We start from the raw sequence: 24,864 nt of genomic DNA on the forward strand, positions 1-24,864 counted from the left end.
GTATCTGGAGGCCCAAGATGTGACCTTCCTCTGCAAAGGGATAGTTCTGCTTTAATATTGGTGAGCCAGGTGCATTTAAGGCAAAGGAGACAATTTTGTGAAATAATATCAGAACAACCTTTCTTCTGTGTGTTTCTGGTGAGGGAGAGAACTTTTGAAGTACCGTCATTGTAGACTTTGACCTTTCAGCTCTGACTCTTTCCAAACTGTAACCTGCACATGACACACCTGATTTCCACGGCTCACACAGCATAATATTCTCCCTCTTCTCTATTAAATATTGCACACCTAATGCATATAACATATACTACACTCACATACTACACCATTTAACAAAACTACAAACTGTTTTGTATTATACTCATTCTATACTTAGGTCAAATTTAATTGCTATGTTATCATTTATTTGCAATCCATTCTGCATTACTATTATCTATCTTATATCTTACTATATTATTATTATTGGAATATTTCACTTTACTTTTTCCATTTCATGTGATTAACTATATTGTGTGACTGGACCAAATGATCTTAGAGTCTTTTGATTAGTGATTTTAAAACTACAAGATGTTTTAACAATATCATAACAGCACATCTGAGGATTTTACTTCTCTATTTGTGTGTGCTTATTTTAGTCCTTGTGCTGCTGCAACACGGGAATTTTCCATCTCGTGATCAGTTAAGGCTTATTTTATGTAATTGATATGATAATACTGAAAGCTTCTTTATTGGGAGACATTACTGTCTTCTTTAGTAAAAGGCTGACAACAGAAGTCTAACAGATCCTTATCTCCACCACATTTTATCTTGTCCATTACTCTCAGCCATGACAGCTGCAGCATGTCGTCTTTAACGCACTGATTTAACCACAATATTTTTTAAAAATTGATAATAATCATAAGTCAGGACTGCACAGATACATATCAGGCTGAATCTGTGCTATTAAGACATTTGTAAGACTTTAAAAAGAGAAGTGACACTAAAAGAAGTGAAGTACTTTTAGAAACACTTTTAGAAGTGAAACTAAAAGAATCAGGTGCTGTGCAGACAACAATAACAGAACAAACAAACAACAGCACCAGGAAGAAGTACAGCCATGGCCATAAGTTTGGACATAACATGACTTATGTCTGTTTTGATGTCTATTACAGAACATAACTAATATTTTTTGACAGCACCAGTTTAATTAGTCAACAAATCAACAAGGGATATAATATTATCAATAAATTCCAACAATTGGAACAACTTTGTTCCCAAAACATATATGAGAAGAAAATAACAAAAAAAATGCAGTACTTTCACAACCGAATTTGGTAAGAATAACAAAATGACACCAAACTCTTTTGAAGTTTTTTAAATATGAAACTTAATATAGTTCTCAGGAGTTGTGTATTATCACCCAAACACTTCAGTATTTTGTGGTATTTTCTAAGATTCACATGCGTCATGGTACTTGTGTCCAAACTTCAATTAAATAATCAAAATCAGCCATCACTTTTGAATTGTTGATTAACATAATTATTTAAAAAACAAACTAATGAAATAGGGCTGGACAAAAATGATGGTACCCATAACTTAATATTTTGTTGCACAACCTTTTGAGGCAATCACTGCAATTAAACGATTTCTGTATTTGTCAATGAGCGTTCTGCAGCTGTCAACAGGTATTTTGGCCCACTCCTCATGAGCAAACAGCTCCAGTTGTCTCAGGTTTGATGGGTGTCTTCTCCAAATGGCATGTTTCAGCTCCTTCCACATATGTTCAATGGGATTCAGATCTGGGCTCATAGAAGGCCACTTTAGAATAGTCCAACGCTTTTCTCTCTGCCATTCTTGGGTGTTTTTGGCTGTGTGTTTTGGATCGTTGTCCTGTTGGAAGACCCATGACCTGCGACTGAGACCAAGCTTTCTGACACTAGGCAGCACATTTCTCTCCAGAATGCCTTGATAGTCTTCAGATTTCATCGTACCTTGCACACTTTCAAGACACCCTGTGCCAGATGCAGCAAAGCAGCCCCAAAACATTACTGAGCCTCCTCCATGTTTCACCGTAGGGACAGTGTTCTTTTCTTCGTATGCTTGGTTTTTGAGTCTACGAACATAGAGTTGATGTGCCTTACCAAAAAGCTCCAGTTTGGTCTCATCTGTCCAAAGGACATTCTCCCAGAAGCTTTGTGGCTTGTCAACATGCATTTTTGCAAATTCCAGTCTCGCTTTTTTATGAGTTTTTTTCAGCAGTGGTGTCCTCCTTGGTCGTCTCCCGTGAAGTCCACTTTGGCTCAAACAACGACGAATGGTGCGATCTGACACTGATGTACCTTGGCCTTGGAGTTCACCTTTAATTTCTTTGGAGGTTGCTCTGGGCTCTTTGGATACAATTCCAACGATCCGTCTCTTCAATTTGTCATCAATTTTCCTCTTGCGGCCACGTCCAGGGAGGTTGGCTACTGTCCCGTGGGTCTTGAACTTCTGAATAATATGAGCCACTGTTGTCACAGGAACTTCAAGCCGTTTAGAGATGGTCTTATAGCCTTTACCTTTAAGATGTTTGTCTATAATTTTTTTTCGGATGTCCTGGGACAATTCTCTCCTTCGCTTTCTGTTGTCCATGTTCAGTGTGGTACACACCTTTTCACCAAACTGCAGGGTGACGACTTGTCTCCCTTTAAATAGGCAGACTGACTGATTATGAGTTTGGAAACACCTGTGATGTCAATTAAATGACACACCTGAGTTAATCATGTCACTCTGGTCAAATAGTTTTCAATCTTTTATAGAGGTACCATCATTTTTGTCCAGGCCTGTTTCATTAGTTTGTTTTTTTAAATAATTATGTTAATCAACAATTCAAAAGTAATGGCTGTTTTTGATTATTTAATTTTCAATACATTTTTATTTATTGTTACTTTTGTGAGTTTCAAGTGATTTCAGTGAGAATTGTGGGTTTTTCCTTCTTTAACTGAGGGGTACCAACAATTTTGTCCACGTGTGTATGGCCATGGCTGTACATAGTTTTAGTGAAATAACATAAGCTCTGCCTCGGTGCCTCTAGAAACACAGAAAACACACTGCAACTCACTGACAGTAAAATAATGCATCTCTCTGATGCACTTTGCCCATGACAAAAGAAACATACAGAAACAAAACGAAGCATGGCATACTTTATCTTCTCAGCACTGTGTGGTTAACTAGTGGCTATAACTGATGAGGTGTGTGTAGAGTCAGACACACACACAGGATGCTCACTTCACTTCGTCAGTCATCTAGAATACACCGTGCACAAACAAATCCTGCTGCAAAACCTCCTCACCATCAGGACCATCAGTTGTTGAAGTCCTTCCTCGGGTCTCTGGTTTCTAGAGTAGCAGTACTAGCGCTGAGCTACAGGCCGTCTGAACACGTCAGGGCAGTGAGGGACGTCTACGTAGATCATGTGACCGATCAAGAGTAGATCTAAATTTTTTTAAAAAAGAAAATTAAATGAAATTAAACAAATTAAAAAAAAACAACTGACAAAAGGGCACTTTGGGCATCAAGGGGCAAAGGGACAGGTGCTTCAGCCCCCTCCGCCCTCCCCTCTGCACGTATCTGAACTAGACAGTGGTCATGTGATCATTTTTCATCAAATAAATATTGTAATGAACACATCACATTTTTTAACCAAATGTTAATTTTAGAGTTGTATATTTTTCAAAATCACCTTTTTAAACATCTTATTTATTGTAATTTTAATCAATCTTAATCACCATATGAATTCAAACAATAATGAAATTACAACATAAGATGTAAAATTAAACTTGTACTCAAATCTCAAAAATAACTGACAGTCACAACAAAGGAAGGAAGGCTAGAGATGTTTAAAGACATTTTATGACTCTACTGTTAGTTAAAAGTTAAATGAATAAATAGCAACAAGAATGATAATAAAAATTATTATTATTATTATTATTATTAGAAGTAGTAGTAGTCTGTACTTTGAGATGATATATGTTGTGAATCTGCACTATATAATTAAAATTGAATTGAATCCTGACATAGGTAAATAAATAAATGAATAAATAACTACAATAATAATGATCATTATTAATATTAGTCATAGTTGTAATAGTAGTACTAGTAGTAGAAATATACAGAATAATAACAATTATTAACAATTTTAATATTATTTCTTCCAGAACAAATTCCTCATTTTAATGTTTTAGTATGAATTCAGGTTGAAAAATTCTTCTTAATACTTGATGCTCTGATGAAATAAGATGGCTGTTTTCCCTATTTCTGATTTTTATCAAACCCTGGTTAATTATTGACCAAATCCTTACTTTTACAGAAAAAAAAAAACTTTTAAAATTCAGACAGTGTACATTATTAAAACATGACAAATTTTGATCTAGTCACTAAAAAAAGTGTTTTCGAAAGAAAAAATACAACATCACAGACACACACACACACCATGAAACTTTAAACAAATTAAAAACATATGAAATATCCATGTGAGACAACCACAGAACAGAAAGACAAACTATCATTAGAAAATGAAAAGCAGACACAACAAAGGGAAGCCAGCTGGCAGCAGGAAGGACGAACCATGCTGACAAGAGCTCATTATCAGTCAAGTATTACTGCTTTTAAAAACATATTACTACGATTGTACACTTGTTGCTACCCTTCTGTGTCCAGCTGTTCTACCTATCTTGAATTACACCCAGAGGAAAAATAAAGTTTTTGAATTCACATGATTTCACTGACATCTGAAAGTGTTACATGTGTTCTGCTCTCTCATACGGGATGGAATAGAGCTACATTGTTGTGCAGCTTTATCAGAAAATGCAGACTGACTGCCATAGCTCTTTCTCAAAGTGATAATGAAATCCTTGCTTGTTATACATTTCCTCACATTTCCTCAGTTGGTTTCTGTGTCTAAATGTTGTTTCTGTTGATGTATTTATACAACTATTCACTTTGTGTGAAGCTGTTGTTGTTATTAAGCCTTTTCCTAACTGATAATTTAAACCAGTCTGGTAATGTGTTTGCTGTGTCATCAACGTTTCAGTAAAAACACAGACGGATCTGCATCCTGGAGCTGCTGTACTGATGTAGGTCTGTGGTATCAGTGGTCTTCTTCATCTCGCGATATTTTGTGTAATACCCCGTTACTATCCTTCTGTCTCCTTTGAATTACTACTAGTCAAATGTTGCATCATTTGTAAGTATGTGAACTTTTAGAAAATAGTCAAATATATGTTTATATCCGATTGTAACTATTTTATTTGCATGAATTTTTTTTCGTCTTGGTTGGAAAGACGAATGAGCAGAGAAGTAAGCATTTGGATTGGACCGGAGCCTCGCGAGATTTCCTTGAGTTGAGTTTGAGTGAATGCCACGTCTTACCAGCAGCACCAGCGTAGACTGAATATCAGCAGTTTTCCACGCAGGACAGAGAGTCCCACTGTGGCCCAGCAGGCAGCGATATCTGACACTATCCGGTAAGAATCCCTTGTTTGTTATTCTAACGTTTTCTGCGTTTATTGGTGATGCTTCTGCTGCAGCAACATGCTAGCATTTGAATATTAGCTAGCTAGCCAGCTAGCAGGCTTCCTGAACAACTTGTGGAAACCGGTGATCAGTGCTAACTGACTGATGAGCAGCTTTCTTTTGTTTACTCGGAGAGTAATCTTGACGCTTTTCAACTCAGATTCAGAGATTAACTTCTTAACTTCTTCCTCATCTGATGTGTGAAGCCGCTAACACACAATCTACGACAAGGCTAGCTAAAGCAAACTCAAACGGCAGGTTTTACATCAACACTGCGTGCTCTCAGCACAAGATAGGGGTTTAGTTCAACCAAGTACTGAACACTGTGGTGCACTGTAGTGTTATATCTGGGCAAAATAGCAAATGAACTTTCATTTCAGCTGTAAGCATCATGCAAACCTACTGATGTGATTGACAAAGGATAACTCCACTTACAGATGGAATCCCTGTGGACTGACTGTTTTGTGATCACTTAAGCCACATTTGGTGGAGATCTGGAACATTTCTGACCGATTGTGGTGTTGTAATAATGAAATGCATCCTTGTCCATATGGACTGACCACATAGTCAGCTTTTCAGCATGAGTATATCACTATAAAGCACCCAAACAGCTTATTAGCCAAAGTCAAAGGGCTTGAAATCAGGTTAAATATCCTGCCACATAATAAGTACCATAAAAATCCATTGCAGTTGCAAAGCTGATTATTTTCCCATTCTTTAACAGCAACTACAGTTTCTTACAGATGAGTTTTTGTTTATTCTGTGTCTTCTGTTTGCTCTCTGTCATAGGGGATAATATGGGCTGTGTACGTCTGCTAGTATTGACACTGGCCACATCTGCAGTGCTGCTGTTAGCCGCTCATTCATCCACCGCTCACAGCCATTCTAACGGTGACCATGGACACGGCCACCATCACCACGGCCACCATCACCACGGCCACTCCCATGGCGAAGATGATGATGGCCCTGAGGTAAAGATGTTCCATGGAGCGAGCAAGTGGAGCGCTCAGGCCAATCTGCCAACGCATGAAGAGGAGCACCACGGGCATGCTCATGATCACGGGCACGTTCACGATCATGGGCATGCTCATTCTCATGATCACGGTCATGGGCACGCTCATCAGGAGGACATTGTTCGAGTCCACAAGGACAGCGGACATGGACACTCGCATGGAGGGGAGAGAGTGAAGAGGGACATGGTGGAGCTGTGGACACAGGTGGGCTGCTGGGGACAACAGGGGAGCTGGTTTACAATGTAGTCTAAAATATTTGACACAGGAAGGAGAAGCTCAGTGTTTATCTTCCTGCTGCAGCCATCAGTCGTGCTGCTGAGGGGGAATGTCTGTTTCCTCTCTGGTGACACATTTTAAAACGAGAATCTGTCAGTCTGCTGGGATAAATATTAGTTTGAGACTGTTTTGAATGGGCGAGTTTAATGAGAAAATGTTGGTCATTATAGAATTAAGTTTACAGAGAAATGATCTTTTTAGGAGGAAAGTTCTGACGTTTTGAAAAGAGACAATATTTGCTTCCTTGCTGAGTTGTTGTTGAAGTTCAGCTCCACTCATCTGTTCCTCTAGAGAGTCACTGCACCAAAAAATAGTGAGACACCCATTAAACCACAAGTTGCCATTTTTACATTTGGTGTTTTTTAATGGATTAAATAAATCAGAAGCTTTGTTTTAATTAGTCAGAGGTGCTGGTTGTTTAGCCCAGTTTGCGGTCTTTATGCTTAGTTAAACTGTCCGTCTCCTGGCGTCAACATAATATGTAGTGGGCAGATATCGTGTCTTCATCTGAATCCCTGCAAGAAAGTGAAAACACCCATTCTTTAGAGGCTTTGTAGGGACAGACTTTTAGTGAAAATGGCACATAAAAGCAATAGTTTGTAGTGTTTTATTGTAGAAATGATTTGTTCATATCATTTCATCCACATGGACATCTTACAGTGTAATACAGTTTGGTAAAGTAGAATCTGACTGCACTGTTGATTGAAAGTGGTGAAGCCAGCAGTATTCTGGAGACTAAATCAGAATGGGTCTTATAGGCAAAATGTTCAGTTGGGACCCAAAAACAACATCACATTTCACTCTGATTGTTGCAGTGGACAAAATATGCTTGCAGAAAGTTTCACAGGGCTGGAAACTGTCATCTACAACTTTTTAACCGTGTCACATGACACATGTTTGACAGTTTTCTTCTAAAGACTTTCTGTAGTTCTGTTTTATTACTTATTCTGAGGACCTTGAATGCTGTGTCTGTTCTTAGACTCACCATAGACACAGTTGGAGTCGCAGTCTAGAACCAGATGGTACTTTTCTGTATTGTGTTTAACAACATGTGGGCACTTGGTGTTTGCCAAAAGCGGTTTATTCTTGTTTACTGGTCATCATCAAAGCAGTTTGCCGTTCAAATGCTCCACTTATGTGAAACTTCATGACTGTGTATTGGGTTTTGAAGGTGCCTTAAAGCTTCTGTGAGCTCAGCAGTATTCTGACTGTGCAGATCCACTGTAAACAAGGTGTGGAAACTATAGACTGTATATTAAAGAACATTATTGTCTCAGAGTCTGGTGAGTGAAGCCAACAAGGAGGCATCTTAAACCTGCATTCTCTCCAACAGCCACCAGGGGGCGACTCCTCTGGCTGTAAAATGAAGTTTGATTGTATAGAATTCTATGAGAAAGTTAAGTTGTTCACTCACTAAACATTTTCCTTTTGAGTTTATGATCTCAGTTGCTAGTTTCAAATCCTTTTGGGATCAACATGATGTTTATGAGGTAAATTACGGTCCTATTAGGAGTTAAATGGGTAATAATGCAGAGTATATTGAAAGGTGGAGCTGCATTATAACTGACAGGTTGGTGCCTTGTTGATGTACATTCATGTCCTCAGTTAGATCCAGCTTTCTAAGACCGCAAAACACTTGCCCACAAGCCAGTAAGTGACTTCATGGTTGCTACATCCATCTTTTAAGTACATTTTCTGATGGGAACACACTAAATTTCAAGTCTGGCTAGCTACATTAGCTTCACTATTAAAGCATCACTGAGTGATCTCTCCTTGACAACGCCACACTTCGCAGTTTATCCTCTCACACAAGCCTCTTCAGAAAAGGCCTCCAGTGTAATTATTTTATTGTCGCGTCATTGTACTGATCAATAGTATCAGCTCCAAGTAGGTGTGAACTTACTAATCCAAGCACTTTGCTAAATTAGCTTCCACACAGATACTTTTGCCCTTCCTTTGTTTTTTCTCCTCTGCTTCCTGTTCTGCTGTCGTTGCCTGATTGATGATGCTACAGTCTTAAAGACATTTTCTCCCTACAGGAACACAACACAAATGTGAACTTCCGTCCATCTTTGTCCGCAGGCTGTCGGCGCCACGCTGCTGATCAGTGCGGCTCCTTTCCTCATCCTGTTTCTGATCCCAGTTCAATCCAACAGCGACCAACACCAGAATCTGCTCAAGGTGCTGCTGAGCTTCGCCTCTGGTGGGCTGCTGGGCGATGCCTTCCTCCACCTCATACCACATGCTCTGGGTAGGTAGCTGAGATGCCACTTTGTACACTCGCAATTTTTTCACCCTTTACTTGAGGCGAAAGTATAGGGTACAGGGTGACACAAAGAAACGGGAACTTTTTCACAATGCAATTGTGACAGAAGTGACAGAAGAAAAATATTTTATTCATAGTAATTGAAACCTTAACCCTTTGGGGACTGCAATTTTAAAGGTTCGCCAGTACATACATTTGTATTTTTGTTCATTCTGATGTCATTTCTTGGAATGTCTTCAAATACCTAATATCCCTAGAATCCCTACAACTTAATCTAAAATGGTATACATATAAATAAACCAAAAACATTAGGTAAAGGTGTTCAAATTGTGTTATAAATAAGAAAATACATAAATCGGAAATGATTTTTTAATTCTAATTACTAAATATGCAAACAAAACCCATTGATCGAAATGATTTCCACATGTAGAAAAATAAATAAGAAATTTCTGAACACACCAATACCTATTTTAGTTTTTGAGATATGAACATTTTTGTGTAAAAACTGCAGAGGCGTTTTTTTTAGTTTGATCACTACTGCAGAACTAAGGCAACACTGAACATAGAAACTTGAACAAAATATTTTTTCAACAGTATTGTTTCAACTATATTGGTTCATTCATTCAACATTCATCATTTATTCAACTATATTATATACTCACACACAATCTCTCACTAAATCACACGACTCTCTCACCTAATCAAACTACTTACTCTCCCTAAATCACACACTCTACAGTACCCAACTCTCCCTATCACAATTCTAATCAATCTCTCTGTCTCTGTCTCTCTCTCTCTCTCTGTCTCTCTCTCTCTCTCTCTCTCTCTCTCACTCACTATACCTCCTGCTCTTTCGAACCTACTTGCCACAAAGGTCCTTTGGCGCCACACAGTGGTGGTGTGGAAAAATCCCCGGGGTAATCACTCGAGATTTTTTTTTTAATTTTCTTTTTATTAGATTTTTGCATTTAAGTACAACAAATAGACATATAAAACAGAAATACCCTCCCCAGTAACAAGTGCTGCAGCAAAACAGGTACACAATAATAAAAAAAAAACAGAACAAAACAATAAATAAAAATAAATAAAAACAAAAAAAACAAAAATCAAGACACGTGGTACAGGGAATAACTGTCATGACAGGGTAAAAATCAGATATTAATATTTGTTAATGAATGAGTCAGAGTCTCTGTAAAAAAGTATGCAGGGGTTTCCAGAGTTTCCAGAATTTGTCCAGTTTATGGTTAAGTTCGTGAGTCAGTTTCTCCAGTGGAAGCAAGGCTGATATCTGGGAAATCCACATATCAACGGTGGGAATCTGCGGCGCAGACCAGCATAGCAAAATACACTTTTTTGCTATGCAAAAATATAAAAGTGTTACTAAAAGGGCTCTGGTATCAGTATCAAATTGCTTGTCTGAAGAGTAATTTAGCAAATAGAATGAGGGAGATTGTGCAAACTGTTTGCCAATAACCTCTTGAATCACAGAGTGAACCCCTTTCCAGAACACTTGGATACGGTCACATGACCAGAACAAGTGAATAAATGTACCTTTATGAGTTTTACATTTGTAACAAAGGTCTGAGCTGTTGGGAAACATCTTCTGGAGGTGGGCAGGTGTGAAATAAATCCTGTGGAAAAATTTAAAATTTTGCTCATGTATAGAAATTGAGGTGCATTTAGGAAAAATCCCATTGCAAATCCATTCCGCCTGATTGAATGACACCCCCAGATCGCGTTCCCACAGTGACTTTAAAGGGCCATAAGCAGAGCTATCTGAATACTGCAATAGGTCATAAAACTTTGAAATCATGCCTTTACAGAATTTGCCCATTATCAAAAGATCTTCCAGCTCTGATAGCTTCGGACGAATTTTGTTGTTTTTTTTAATTTTTTTTTTTATAATTTTTATTTTTAACTTTTAGTTGACAAACATCTTAGTTAACAAAAATGAGAAGAGTACCTTCAAAATATAGTTTCCACATTACATTACCCTTTAGAAATGCACAATAGTCAAACAAAATCAGACCTTATAGGTTTAACATACTCAGTCCATTTAGTCCAGATGATATGAAACTTGTCCCGTTGAGTTTTAAGCGTAAAGGAGAGCTTTTCCATTGTGTAGATCTGTTGAATGATGATAATCCATTCGTCGATGGTTGGAGGGTCTGCCTTTAACCATTTCCTTGTTATGGCCTTCTTACTTGCTGCCAATAATATTCCAAGCAACTTTTTATCCCTGTTTCTCCAATTTGTTACATTCACATTACCTAAATACACATTTTCACAATCACAAGGTATTTTACTATTAAATACGTAGTTAATATGCTCACAGATCTGCGTCCAATAAGGTCTTATTATGGGACAACCCCAGAATATATGAAAATGATTGGCCCCTGAGGACCCGCAGGATCTCCAACAAGAGTCTCCAGTGCCTAGATGTCTCTTTTGAATTGGTGTAACGAAAAATCTGATAAGGTTTTCCAACAAAACTCTCGCCATGTGTTAGAGCCAGTAGCGTTCCATTGAAATATACATATATTCATCCAACTTTCATTTGTAATTTGCATATTCCCTTCCATTTCCCATCTTCTCCTAATGTAATCTGTGCTGGTTCGTTTACCTTGTTGAATGGCTTTATACATTTTAGATATAATTTTAGTTTGAGGGAATATTTTAATTAGTGACAAGAAAGTTTGCAAGAAACCCAAGTTGTCTTTCTCCCATGCTGTTTTTACATTCTGGTCGAAATAATGTCTTACCTGTAAATACCTATAGAAATCCTCATGACCTAGTCCATATCTGTTTTTTAAGAGTTCAAAGCTCATGAATGCCCCCTTATGGAGAAATGAGTAATATGTTGTAAGACCTTTTACAGTCCAACTTTTAAATCTCTTGTCCAGGACATTTGGTTTGAATTCAGAATCATATGCACACCACCTTAAAGTTCTGGACACTTTTTCCAAGTTCAGAGTTTGTATTATTCTATTCCACGAATTCAAAAGAGACTCATACATAAAATCTTCACACAGGTTAACGCTAATTTGTAATTTTTTGTCAGACAATAAAGCCATAATAGGTATATCCTTTATAGTAGTCCCCTCAACGTCCCTCCATCCTGCAGTATATCTGGCCGAGCTCAGACAGATCAAAGGTCTAATTTGAGCAGCATAGTAATAATCCCGAAGGCAGGGGAGACCAATTCCCCCTTTCTCTCTTGTCAGCAGCATTGTTTGATATTTTATTCTAGCCTTTTTATTTTGCCAAATATATTTTCCAATTAATTTGTCCCACTCATCAAAATGTTTTTCAGTTATTAGGATGGGAAGGCATTGAAAGAGGTAGAGGAAACGGGGGAGTATATTCATTCGAATTGATTCTGCCCTTGAATGCAACCCTAAAAATGGTACATCATTCCACCTTTGCAGATCTGATTTTATTTTTGAAACTAGAGGTCTATAATTGGCATTGAACATTTGTGAGGGGTCCTGTGTCAGTACGACCCCCAAATATTTAATTCTTTTTGATTCCCATTTCCACTTGTAAGTATTTTTGATTTTTGGAGATGGATTATAGTTAAATTTTAAAACCTCAGTTTTAGTAATATTAATTTTATAACCCGAAAATGAGCCATATTCTTTTAGCATTTCCATTAATTTGGGAAGTGACTGTGTGGGATCCGTCAAAAATATTAATATGTCATCAGCAAATAGAGCGAGTCTTTGCTCCCCTGATTTTAAAGTAACCCCTTTAACTTCTGTACTCTGCCTTATCCACTGAGCTAACGGCTCAATAAACAACGCAAACAATAAGGCTGAGGCTCCACAACCTTGACGAGTTCCTCTTTCGAGTGTTATAGGTTTAGATAAATCACCATTCACCTTAATCCTAGCAGTAGGCCTGCTGTACAGTGCAGAAAATATCCCCATCATGTCTGGGTGGAAGCCGAATGCAGCCATTACCTTGTATAAAAAATCCCATCGAACTGAATCAAATGCTTTTTCCGCATCTAAACTAATTATTAGAGTTTTTAAATTATGTTGTCGGACATGTTTCATAATCAGAAGGGTTTTCCTAATATTGTCTTGGGTCTGTCTTTGTCTTATAAACCCTGTTTGATCCCCATTTATAAGTTCTGGTAAGATTACCTCGAGTCGTTTGCATAAAATAGAGGTGAACAATTTGTAGTCGATATTTAATACACTCACAGGGCGATAATTTCCACAATCAAGTTTGTCCTTATTTTCTTTAGGAATAATTGAAATTATGGCCTCTCTCCAAGAAGGGGGAATAATTTTTTCTTCAAGTACACAGTTAAATGTTTTTGCTAATATTGGTACCAACTGATCATTCATAATCTTATACCATTCAGAATTGAATCCATCTGCTCCCGGGGCCTTCCCATTTTTTAATCTTCTAATAGCTGAAACAATTTCTTCTTTAGTTATTTTAGATATTAATTTCTTGTTCTGGTTGTTTGTGACTTTAGGTAAATTTAATGAGGATAAAAAAGAGTCGATTTCACCTGCACTTCTTAATTGTGGTTGAGAGTATAGTTTTTGATAATAATCTTCGAAACACTGTTGTATTTTTCTTGGATTATTCTCAATTAGATTTGTCTCAGGGTGTTTGATTCTAAATATCGTTCTCTCTGTTTGCTGTTTTTTTAGTCTATACGATAAAAGTTTTAATGCTTTGCCCCCTGTATCATAGTATTTTTGTCTTGTAAAAAGTAGATTTTTTTGGATATCCTGTGTGTTTATTTCCTCAATCTCTTTTTTCACTTCAGACATTTCCAATTTCAGTGAGTCATGTAACGTTAAAGAGTGTTCTTTTTGTAATTTCTTAAATTTATTTTCAAGGTCTACTAATCTTTGTCGTTTCCTTTTCTTAACTGTAGAGGAAATTGCAATAATTTTCCCTCGAAGCACTGCTTTTAAAGCATCCCATACTATAACAGGTGAAACTTCATTATTGTCATTATGGTCAAGATAGGACTCGATCTCCATTTTCAATTTACTCCTAATTTCAATATCATTCAAAATATCTGCATTTAACTTCCAAAGTGTATGTTTCATTTCACCAGTAAGGTCAAGAGACAAATACACGGGATTATGATCAGAGAGTGTACATGAACCAATGTCACAGTTCACCAATCGAAATATATCATTTTTAAACATTAGAAACAAATCTATTCTAGAGTAAACATTATGAGCCCCAGAATAATGAGTGTAACTGCGACTATTTGGATTGTTCTCTCGCCATATGTCCAATATCCCTACTTCCTTCATAAAATTGTTAATCTTTTTATAGATATTCTTTGAGTCAGCTTTACCATTTGAACTGTCAGTTTCTGGGTTTAATCGAACGTTAAAGTCCCCCCCACATATTAAAACCCCTTGACTCTTTGTTGACATGACCTCGAGTACATGTTTGTAAAACGACCAGTCACTACCTGGAGGAATATAAACATTGAATAAAGTCACTAACGTTCCCTCAATTTTACCTATTATCATAATGTACCTGCCCTCTTTATCTTTAAGTTCAGACATTAATTCAAAATTCACTGCATTGTATAACAAAATCGCCACTCCTCTACGTCTTCCTGAGCTATGCGAAGAAAAATAAACTTTTGAATAACCCATCCTGTTTAATTTTGCATGTTCGGAGTCGCTAAGGTGGGACTCTTGGATATATGCTATTTGGACTCTATCTCTTTTCAACTGTGTTAGCATTCTTGCCCTCTTGATTGGATTGAGTATGCCATTTATATTTAGTGATACAAACTTTAAAGGCCTGTTAAACATACATGGTTAAGATTGGTAAACAGTGTAAACAAACCTGGTACTCTTCCCTTCTCTGCACAGAACAGCAGAGTATAAACAATAAGTGTAAACCAAATAGTAACATATGAAACAAAGAAAAGCAAAAAAGCAAAAGGTGACTTCCTATGCAGGGGTCTAGGCGTATGACCCTGATAAGCCCAAGAGGGCATTCCAAGGCAAAACCCCTTCAACTTGGCCAAGTGAAGGGGGTCCTTGTTGGTTCACAGCTTCGTGAAGGCGAGGTCAACAGAACCGTTCAATCAGTATTTCAGTCTACTCACCCCACTGTCATAATGAAAATGCCATTTTTTCATGAGGATTCTCACTTTGCCCCTCTCCCATTCAGTCATTGGATTCACCTGGGATGTTTCTTCGAAATGTGCGAAGCTTTTCCTTGTAGCTGATGTCCCGGGTGAAGTCACGTGCTGTCCCGCCGGCACGCCTCCTCTCTCGGGTCCAGGACAGCTGTTTGATCCGGTCAAGTAGGGTTAACGGTGTCGATGCTGGCCTTGTGGTTATCTTGTAGCCTCTCTTTGCAAGGTCTTCAACTGCGTCTGTTGGTGAATCGTATACTTTGGTGCCATCTTCATGCCTCACGCGTAGTCTTGCAGGAAATAAAGTTTGAAACTTAACCCCGTTTTCTTTCAAGACTTTCCTTATCTCAACATATTCCTTACGTTTGGCTATGATTGATGGCGGATAATCATGGTCGAGGTTGATATGACTGTCCTTCCATTTGAATCCTTTTGCTTGCCAAGCTTTATGTAGTAACATCTCCTTTACCCTAAAGCTCAGAAACTTAACCACAATAGAGCGAGGTGGTGCGTTAGCCGATGGTTGTGGGCCTAGGGAGCGATGTGCCCTCTGTATGTGTAAATCCACGGCCTCATCGGTCATATGAAGACCTTCTCGAAGCAGTTTGTCAACAAAGGATATCATATTATCAGAGTGTTTTTCGGCCTCTTCGGGTACTCCATAAATCCTCAGGTTTTCACGTCTATTGTGGCTCTCGGTTTCCGTTAGCTTAGCATCCAACTTCACATATAGCTTTAGCATCTCCGATGCCGCTTCTTCTGAGGCTAACATGCGCTCTTCAACGTTTTCAATCCGACCTTCAACCTCGTCCAGTCTTCCATTGAGACCCGTTAAGTCACTTCTCAAGTCCTCAAACTGTTGTCTGTTTTCCTGGCGAAATTGTTTCAGTTCTTGCAATATCTCCCCTTCTGCCATCTTTTGCTAAGTGCTAGCAGAATAAGCTAGTGCTGGCGCTAACCTCGAGAGTAAAGCTGTATTTCAGTAAAATGACTTCTTCAGGACGAAAATAACAGTGGCGGTGTCTTGCCCCGTCTTAAAGTTCACTTCAGTATAATTTCTTTAGATAGAGGTGGGACATTTGCCTGTATTTCACGGGTTCTGTCGGGAGCCCTCTACTGTGCGACCGTCATGGTGGCTGGTCCGGCTGGGAGTTCCGAATTTTGTTGGTTTTTAAGAGACCATCTATAAAATGACGAATTTGAAGATATTTTAAAAAATCTTTGTGAGAAACATTGTGATCAGATCTTATTTGTTCAAATGATTTTAGAGCATCTGAGGTCAGCATGCCTGCAAAATCTGATAAACCCTTAGAAGACCACTCGATCAAACCGATACTCCTGAGCTGTACTGGGAGATCAGGGTTCAGCACCAAAAGGGATCGAACAGAAATATCAAAAGGAATATTTAAATATTTTTTCACGTCCCTCCATGCCAGCAATGTATTATAAATAATCATATTATCATGGAGGGATTTAATTTGATCTATACTGTTGATGAAAGGAAGGGATGCAAGTTTCCTGGGGTGACAAGCTGAGGACTCCAGATTGATCCATAGAGAGTTCTGACTATTCATAAACCAGTTTGCGATTATTTTAAGTTGAGCTGACCAATAGTATAGTTGTAGATTAGGTAACAACAGACCACCTAGTTCCCTTGGCTTGGTAGGTTTGGAAAACCTGACCCTCTGGTGTTTATTGTTCCAGATGTAACAAGAGAGATTTTATTTTTTTTAACATGACGTAATGACGTACATGATGTCACTTGAAAGACGGAAGTCTGTGCTTTTAGCAGCAAAAAGAATGAGCATTCTAGCTGGTTTTTGAGTTATATCAGTTTAAGCAGACCTATGTAGACAGCGCGGGGGGGCGGGGCCGCCCGCGGGATTTCCGTCCCTTGAGGGTTAAAACATGCCATTTAAGAAACAATGATGGAATTTTCATTTTTTTTAAATTACCTCCTGTAGATGGCGTCCTCCTGGAGGAATCCATTCTTGAAATCTGCTGTTGAGATTCCTCATTGACCTCTGCAACATCTCAGCTTTTCCATAACAATTGAGTACCACCTCATCGTGGGTGGAGTCGTCATAGCACGGCGGCCTAGCCACAGAATTAGCGTTGATGGCTAACTAGCTAGCTTACCAGGCTTTGCAAAAGTTCTGTTACACTCGGTTTCATGATCTTTAGAGACGTTTACATGTCGGAGTGAAAAATTCCATTAAATAAACTGAAAGTTCTACCTTATAGGCAGGTGTCCTTAATACAAATTTTTTCTCCGGTGAAGTTCTATCAAGATGGAAGTCAAAAGAGTTGAGATATCTGCTCTCCTTTGTGCTGAACATCAGCCGGATGACCGTCCACAGAGTTGCGGAGAGGCTAAAGAATGGTGAAGATCTTTCAGGTCTTCACCATTCTTGGAAGATCACTGAAAGATCTTCACCATTCTTGAGCCTCTCCGCGACTCTGTGGACGGTCATCCGGCTGATGTTCAGCTGCTTGGCTCTGTCAGACTTGTTGTGGCCAGCATGAAGGAGAGCAGGTGTCTCAACTCTTTTGACTTCCATCTTGATACAACTTCACCGGAGAAAAAAATTGTATTAAGGACACCTGCCTATAAGGTAGAACTTTCAGTTTATTTAATGGAATTTTTCACTCCGACATGTAAACGTCTCTAAAGATCATGAAACCGTGTAACAGAACTTTAGCAAAGCCCGGTATTGTCTGCATACAGGAGATGACGACGTTAGTTTCAAAATATACTTGTTTGTTCATAGTGAGCGTGCCACCAGTGGGATAAGTAATGTAAAAGCTTCTTGAAGTTACAAAAACACTCACCAGTTTTTCATGCAGGAGTCGCTCTCGTGTGTCGTCACTCCCTGTCTAATCAGTGGCCTGCACTCTGTAGATGTCACATTATCAGCTCGACTCAGCTCGCTTGGAACCCCGGTCGAGTATGTACTAAAATAGTACCTGTTACCAGGTACTACGTGCTATTGGAAAACCTCACAAACCGAGTGGAGTCGAGTAGGTGCGAGTTGAAAAGCGTCAGTAGATTCACTCATTTTCCTCTGTTATTTTCTGATATTGCCACACACAGGGAGCAAGAAAATCGGCTCGTCTTCTCTGTGCTTAGTGTATCTTTATGTTTAACGTCCTTGTGTCATGTTAATTCTCCACAGAGCCCCACTCCCATCATGGAGATGGAGATCATGGACACTCACATGCAGAAGAAGAGTCACATGACCACGGTCACTCCCATGGTTTGTAGTTTCTCTTTGTTGATATGCGGTTAGTTGATACACAGGTTAGCAGCAAAGAAATTCACAAAAAAGTTACATCTTTCTACTTTTTTATGATAACTAGTGTACCACTTTGCTGTATTTTGAGCTCAGCATGAATCAAACTTCCAACCACCCACTCTCTGAATTCTACCTGCACAGGAGCTGCCCACGGTCACATGATGTCGGTGGGTCTGTGGGTTCTCGGCGGGATCATCGCCTTCCTGGTTGTAGAAAAATTTGTGCGTCTGCTGAAGGGAGGACACGGTCACGGACATTCCCACGGCCACTCGCATGGTACGCTGCAGAGCCACAGTCCTTTTTATTGACAGAGTAAAACACTGAGCTGCAGAAAAAGTTTTTCATTTTTATGAGTGACCAAAAGTTAAAGTTTTGTCCACGCACTTGTAGATTCCAGTATTTAGCAGATATTATTTTGTAGGTGTTCAGTAGATTTTACTGCTCTCAGGAAATTACCTGGCGACTAATTTGGACTTTATTCTGTGTAACACTTTCAGCTGCTCCCAAGGAAAAAGACAGTGATGGAGAGGAAGAAAAGGAAAAGAAGACAAAAAAGAAGGAAAGCAAGGATGAGAAAGTACCAAAGAAAGAGGAGACAAAGAGCTCAGGTACTTTGACTTAAATCGACCTCTAATTGTTTACATTAATCATTCTGTCAGTCATGGGCTACAACAGAGGCTTCCTCTGAATAAATGCAAATTCCCAGGTCTGAATCAAGCACAGAATATTTGATGTAGAACTTTAAGAAATGTACATTTGAAATAATTACAATAGCACATATTTGAAGATTGGTTGTGAGTTTGATCTTAAATCTGTTTTGAATTTTAGACTTCTTTTGAAAAATGTATGAAGTGTTTAGTGGAAAACCAGATAAATACCTTGAAACGGGATTTGAATGTGGATGGATTGCAGCAGTCTGCCTGAATTCAAAGTATAAATTGACCTACAAATAATGCAACATTTGAATGAAAAAAATTATTTCCAGTTTCTGCATATGATACTTTTCTATAAACCTCCCACAATGCATTGCTTCCCTTTTGATTGAGACGCAAGCATGAAGCTATTTTCATGTGAATTTCACCTTCTCTTCCGCTTTCTGGGTGTTACTGTTCTCAAAACCCCCTTTGCACAGAAAGAGCAACAATCTAAACCAGGGGTGTCAAACTCATTTCCTGGAGGGCCACTATCCTGCATGTTTTAGATGTTTCCTTCTTCCAACACACCTGATTCAAATGATCAGCTTATCATTAAGCTCAGCAGAAGCCTGATAACGAGCCTGATCATTTGAATCAGGTGTGTTGGAAGAGGGAAACATCTAAAACATGCAGGATAGTGGCCTCCAGGAACGGAGTTTGACACCCCTGATCTAAACCCTGAAAATGGTGTTTTGACAAAGATTTTTAAGTCACAACAAGACAGCCTTTTTTCTTTTTTTTCTCGGTAGATTAGATATTTATGGGCAAAGTTCCAGCATCTCGTGATGTTGTTCACGAGCGACAGGAAAATGGAGTATGAGATGTACGGGCAGATTGGTTTGGCGTCAGAAGTAATGCGGGTATTTTTACCGTCGTGGTGAAGAGGCAGTTCAGCCAGACGGCAACATTCTGGATTCACCGGTCAGTCTTCATTCCAACCCTCACCTGTCTGATTTGGATGCCTCCTGAGTGCCTTCCTGTGGAGATTTTCTGGTCACCTGGGAGGAGACCCTGAGGCAGACCTTGAACTTGCTGGAGGGATTGTACATCTCATCTGGCCTGGGAACACATCTGGAATGAGCAGCTACCACCAAGACCTGACCCTGGATCAGTGTTGTTGGTTTTTGACTTGTATCTCTTGATTTCTATTCTGCCCCCTGAATTCTGAGATTCTGCTTTTTTTTTGTTTGTTTACAGTAAACTTTTTATTTTTGTAAGGTCCCAAAGTACCGATGCAAATGCACAGAGAAAATACGTCAATGTTGTTGAAGTAAACTGCTGCATTCCCGATTCATTCTTGTTGCAATATATCACAATAATTTAGAAAACTCAAAGTGCAAAGATCTTATTTTAGAATAAAATACTGATTTATCTAAAAAGAAACCATTCAAACTTGAAAGATTGCAATTAATTTCATGTAATGCTCTCTGTTGTTAGTATTTTGCCGTTCAGTGTCCTAAGACTGACAGCATTTGTTTCCAAAGTGAGACTATTTGCTGGTGTTGTGGTTGAATGAGCTTATTTTAAGACATGTATGAAGTGTTTTGTTGGTGAGAAACAGTTTTGGGGACAAGATTTACTGTTTAGCTGAGATACATGATGGAAATGCATGCTGTGTTAAGAGTTTTGAACATGTGACTTCGGTTTGGACCAATGCGTGTTAGCAATCGAAAAAAACTGTAAAGAACATTATTGTCTCAGAGTCTGGTGAGTGAAGCCAACAAGGAGGCATCTTAAACCTGCATTCTCTCCAACAGCCACCAGGGGGTGACTCCTGGTTGTGAAATGAAGTTTGATTGTATAGAATTCTATGAGAAACAAGGAAGCCTTTTTGTCTTTTTTTTCGGTAGATTAGATATTTATGGGCAAAGTTCCAGCATCTCGTGATGTTGTTCACGAGTGACAGGAAAATGGAGTATGAGATGTACGGGCAGATTGGTTTGGCGTCAGAAGTAATGCGGGTATTTTTACCGTCGTGGTGAAGAGGCAGTTCAGCCAGACGGCAACATTCTGGATTCACCGGTCAGTCTTCATTCCAACCCTCACCTGTCTGATTTGGATGCCTCCTGAGTGCCTTCCTGTGGAGATTTTCTGGTCACCTGGGAGGAGACCCTGAGGCAGACGTTGAACTTGCTGGAGGGATTGTACATCTCATCTGGCCTGGGAACACATCTGGAATGAGCAGCTACCACCAAGACCTGACCCTGGATCAGTGGAAGAAGGTGGATCGGCCATTGGAAGTTCACACCCTTCATGCAGACATTTTACCAGAATCATTTCCCGATTTCTATTTTGAAGGGCCACCACCACTGTATCCTGGGCTTAGTGTCATCCAAGATGATTGGGATTGGTTTAAAGAAACATACAGGTTTTTTTTCCCCTTAACAGAAGAATATTAGTGGGGTGCAGACAGACCATTCTCCAGCATTGCAGATGCACTAATGTGGTACTACACCTGTCAGTGTTGCTGCAGATGATTCTTATGTGTCTGCTATATGTTGTAGTTTGTACAATAGTTGACAACACAGTGACTCTGGTTTCAGTCCAAATCTTGCTTTTGGAACCAGAAAGTTTCTTTTGGAAATGAAACAAGGAATAGACAATCATTTATTCAATGTCAACATTTTGTGAATCAAGCATTTTGTTTTCCTGTTGAAGCCGAGAGTTGTTATCGTGCTGCTTCCTGGGGACTGAAGCGTGTTCTTTTGGCTTCTAGTCAGTCAAGGTTTTGCTGCTGGTGTCATGGAAATGTTTGTGATCATAACATTGTTAACTTTCTTAGAACTGCAGAAACCGTTGAACCTTGACACAGAAAAGCAGAACTGTTTCCTGACTCTCTGACCTGCTCAGAAGAAGTATCCCAGATAAAAGCTTTTAAAAAACAGCATCTTTACACCTTCTTTAAGTCTAATCTTTTTTTTTTTACTGTTCTATCCACTAATGCAGACATCAAGGTCTCCGGTTACCTAAACCTGGCAGCCGACTTCACCCATAATTTCACTGATGGTCTGGCAATCGGAGCTTCATTCCTGGTCGGTCCGGCCGTGGGCACCGTCACCACCCTCACCATCCTGCTGCATGAGGTCCCACATGAGATCGGAGACTTTGCCATCCTTGTCCAGTCTGGCTGCACCAAGAGGAAGGTAGCCGACAACTCATGCTGTAATTTAGAAGAGTGAACTGTGTAAAGAAAGGATCCATTTATATTAAGAAGACTATCAAAAACACAGTACAAGTTGTTGTCCCAGAACAAACCCAGTGGAGCGATTTGCTGCATAGATGGAGCTTACCAACCAAAATAGTCATAGATACAGCAACTATGCAAAATCTAGGAGTTAGCAGCTGTTGGTGCTCTGAACCGCTGGCAGTTTCTGGGAATTTTTTGCTCCTTTCATAGTTTTTTATGTATTATATTTCTTCGCTGCAATATAAAGTCATGCATCTCTATTGAAACAGCACAACAATGATTAGAAGTAACGAAAACTCCGAAACGTGTTTTGCAAAATTGAAAAAAACCTAGAATCACCATGTGTAACATTATCCAAAGTGCCCACAGGTGTTACCTATACTGTAAAGCACGCTAACTCCACATTTTATTGATATTTTAATACTTGGGTTTTCATTTTGTTTCCATACTTGTGTCTTATCTGCTCTGTGTAAACACATCCTGCAGTTCAGCCAAAAAATCTTTGAGTTGGTAGCACTAAAAGATTCCCAATTGTTCTGATGATTGCAGAATTTTTAACCTTTGTTTTACTGAATCTAGAATTTATTTTTAACAAAATTTTAAATGACACTTGCAGAATAAAGGGATCTTGATGACATGTCACAATCCTACGCGTACGGTTTGTTGTTTACTGACCAACAGTACATTACAGAAATTCATTGGAGTAGTTCAGGGACTGTAGGAAAGCTGATAATCCAATAATACTTTCAAGGTCAACGTTCTCCAGGAAGTAGTTTTGACAAAACAGTATCCTGCTAATTGTCTCATGGTCAGTACAATAGAAAACTGTCATTAAATGTCTAAACTTTGCTTTCTGAAATAGCCTCACTGCTCCTCCTTCGCTATAAAACACTGTGGGAAAGCTGCTGTGGTCTGGTTGGCAGCTGTGATGCACAATGTTCCATTTCCTTGATTTTGTTCAATCCCAAAACCTGCCTGAATTTTTTTTTACACGTTTCACTTTTTCCAGCCTGTTAGAGGTTTTAAGAAACTGTAAAATTGCAAGAGTGTGACTAAGAATGTAAGGGCGTAAACGTGCTGAAAGCTGTTTTTGGTCACAGCTTGTGTCAGCCGTTTTAAATTCTGATCAGATCAGTGAATATGTGTTCAGATGTTCCCGCGTACTAATCTTCTTCCTCTTCCTTCAGGCCATGTGTCTACAGCTGCTGACGGCCCTCGGAGCTCTGGCCGGGACGGCTTGTTCCCTGTTGGCCGAAGGCGTAGGAGCTGCTGCGACCGCCTGGATTCTACCCTTCACAGCCGGCGGGTTTGTTTACATCGCCACGGTGACGGTGCTCCCGGAGCTGCTGGCGGGTCGCTCCAGCTTCGGCCAGTCTTTGATGGAGATACTGGCGCTGCTGTTCGGAGTCGGCATGATGGTTCTGATCGCAGAGTACGAGTGAGGCGCTGCAGAGCGGACAGAAACGTCATACAGCGCTGAGACCGAGAGGGAAAAGGTCAAAATGTTTAAAAAGGCTTGTTTAGGTAGAGTTCAGGTGGAGTATCTTTGGCAGGGCAGTGTTTTCCTGTTTTTAATTGAGCTGTATTCTGGGAGAAGCACTACCACCTGATGGAGAATGGATGATTTTTGATGTCTTGTATGTTTTTTTTTGTTGTTGTTTTTTTAGCAGTTCAGGGGCACATCGCCGATTTGTGTTACTGTTTGTGTATGAGAGGAAAATCAGCAGAAGAGACTGAGAGCTGGAATGAAACAAATGGATGGAAAGGTCTTTGAGGAAGAGGAAGAGGCCACCAATCAGAGCAGGAGGTGGAATTTTTCTGTACACTGCTTCTAAAATTCCCTCGCCACTTTCTCAACACGGACCATCCAACTTTAGTTTGACTGCAGCTTAAACTGACATCGAGTTCCCTCCAGAAGTGGCTTAAATTGAATCCGTTTTCCAGCCAAAATGTCGACGCTTCTGGCATTGGAGTGGCTGGTTCTCAGATCTACATTTCAGAGTCGGTCAGTGAAAGCGAACGTCTGGCTCTCCGCTCAGTTCTGTGTCTAAAGTCCGTTTTGTTCGAAGCTGATGAATGTCGGTATTTTTACATTCCACACAATAAAGGTAAATGTTGTGGCTTCTGCACATGTTTGTAAAGTGCCCTCACGTTTTATCAAATCATGAAAATCTCCCATTATTGTATTATAAAGCAAAAGCATCCACATTTTTTTCCAACTGATGGATGAGGAACAATGAAGACACTTGAAGCTTTGCTGAACGTCCCCAATAAAGGTTCATTATTTTCAAAGTGATCATTGCTTATCAGCATTTTTTTTATAATTAAGACCTGCTCTTGAACATATAACCTGATTATGTGCTGTGCTAGTGTACAAAAGGCTGAAAGCTGTTCTACTTTGACATGAAACTCAAGTTGAAACAACATGATTTTACCTGCAGCTATCTGACGGGACCACAG

General features: G+C 39.3%; 1 protein-coding gene across 1 annotated transcript; it reads left to right on the forward strand.

Annotated features, from left to right (window-relative positions):
• Positions 1-5,278: 5,278 nt before the first annotated feature.
• Positions 5,279-24,700, forward strand: slc39a7 (solute carrier family 39 member 7). Its single transcript, XM_022220803.2, has 8 exons — positions 5,279-5,483; positions 6,322-6,749; positions 8,904-9,072; positions 18,403-18,483; positions 18,664-18,798; positions 19,020-19,130; positions 22,164-22,360; positions 23,592-24,700. Exons 2-8 carry the CDS (start codon positions 6,330-6,332, stop codon positions 23,844-23,846), a joined length of 1,368 nt encoding a protein of 455 aa, XP_022076495.2. The 5' UTR covers positions 5,279-5,483; positions 6,322-6,329; the 3' UTR covers positions 23,847-24,700.
• The last annotated feature ends 164 nt before the right edge of the window (positions 24,701-24,864 follow it).

The sequence above is a fragment of the Acanthochromis polyacanthus genome, chromosome 11, assembly GCF_021347895.1.
Source record: "Acanthochromis polyacanthus isolate Apoly-LR-REF ecotype Palm Island chromosome 11, KAUST_Apoly_ChrSc, whole genome shotgun sequence".
Lineage (NCBI taxonomy): Eukaryota > Metazoa > Chordata > Actinopteri > Pomacentridae > Acanthochromis > Acanthochromis polyacanthus.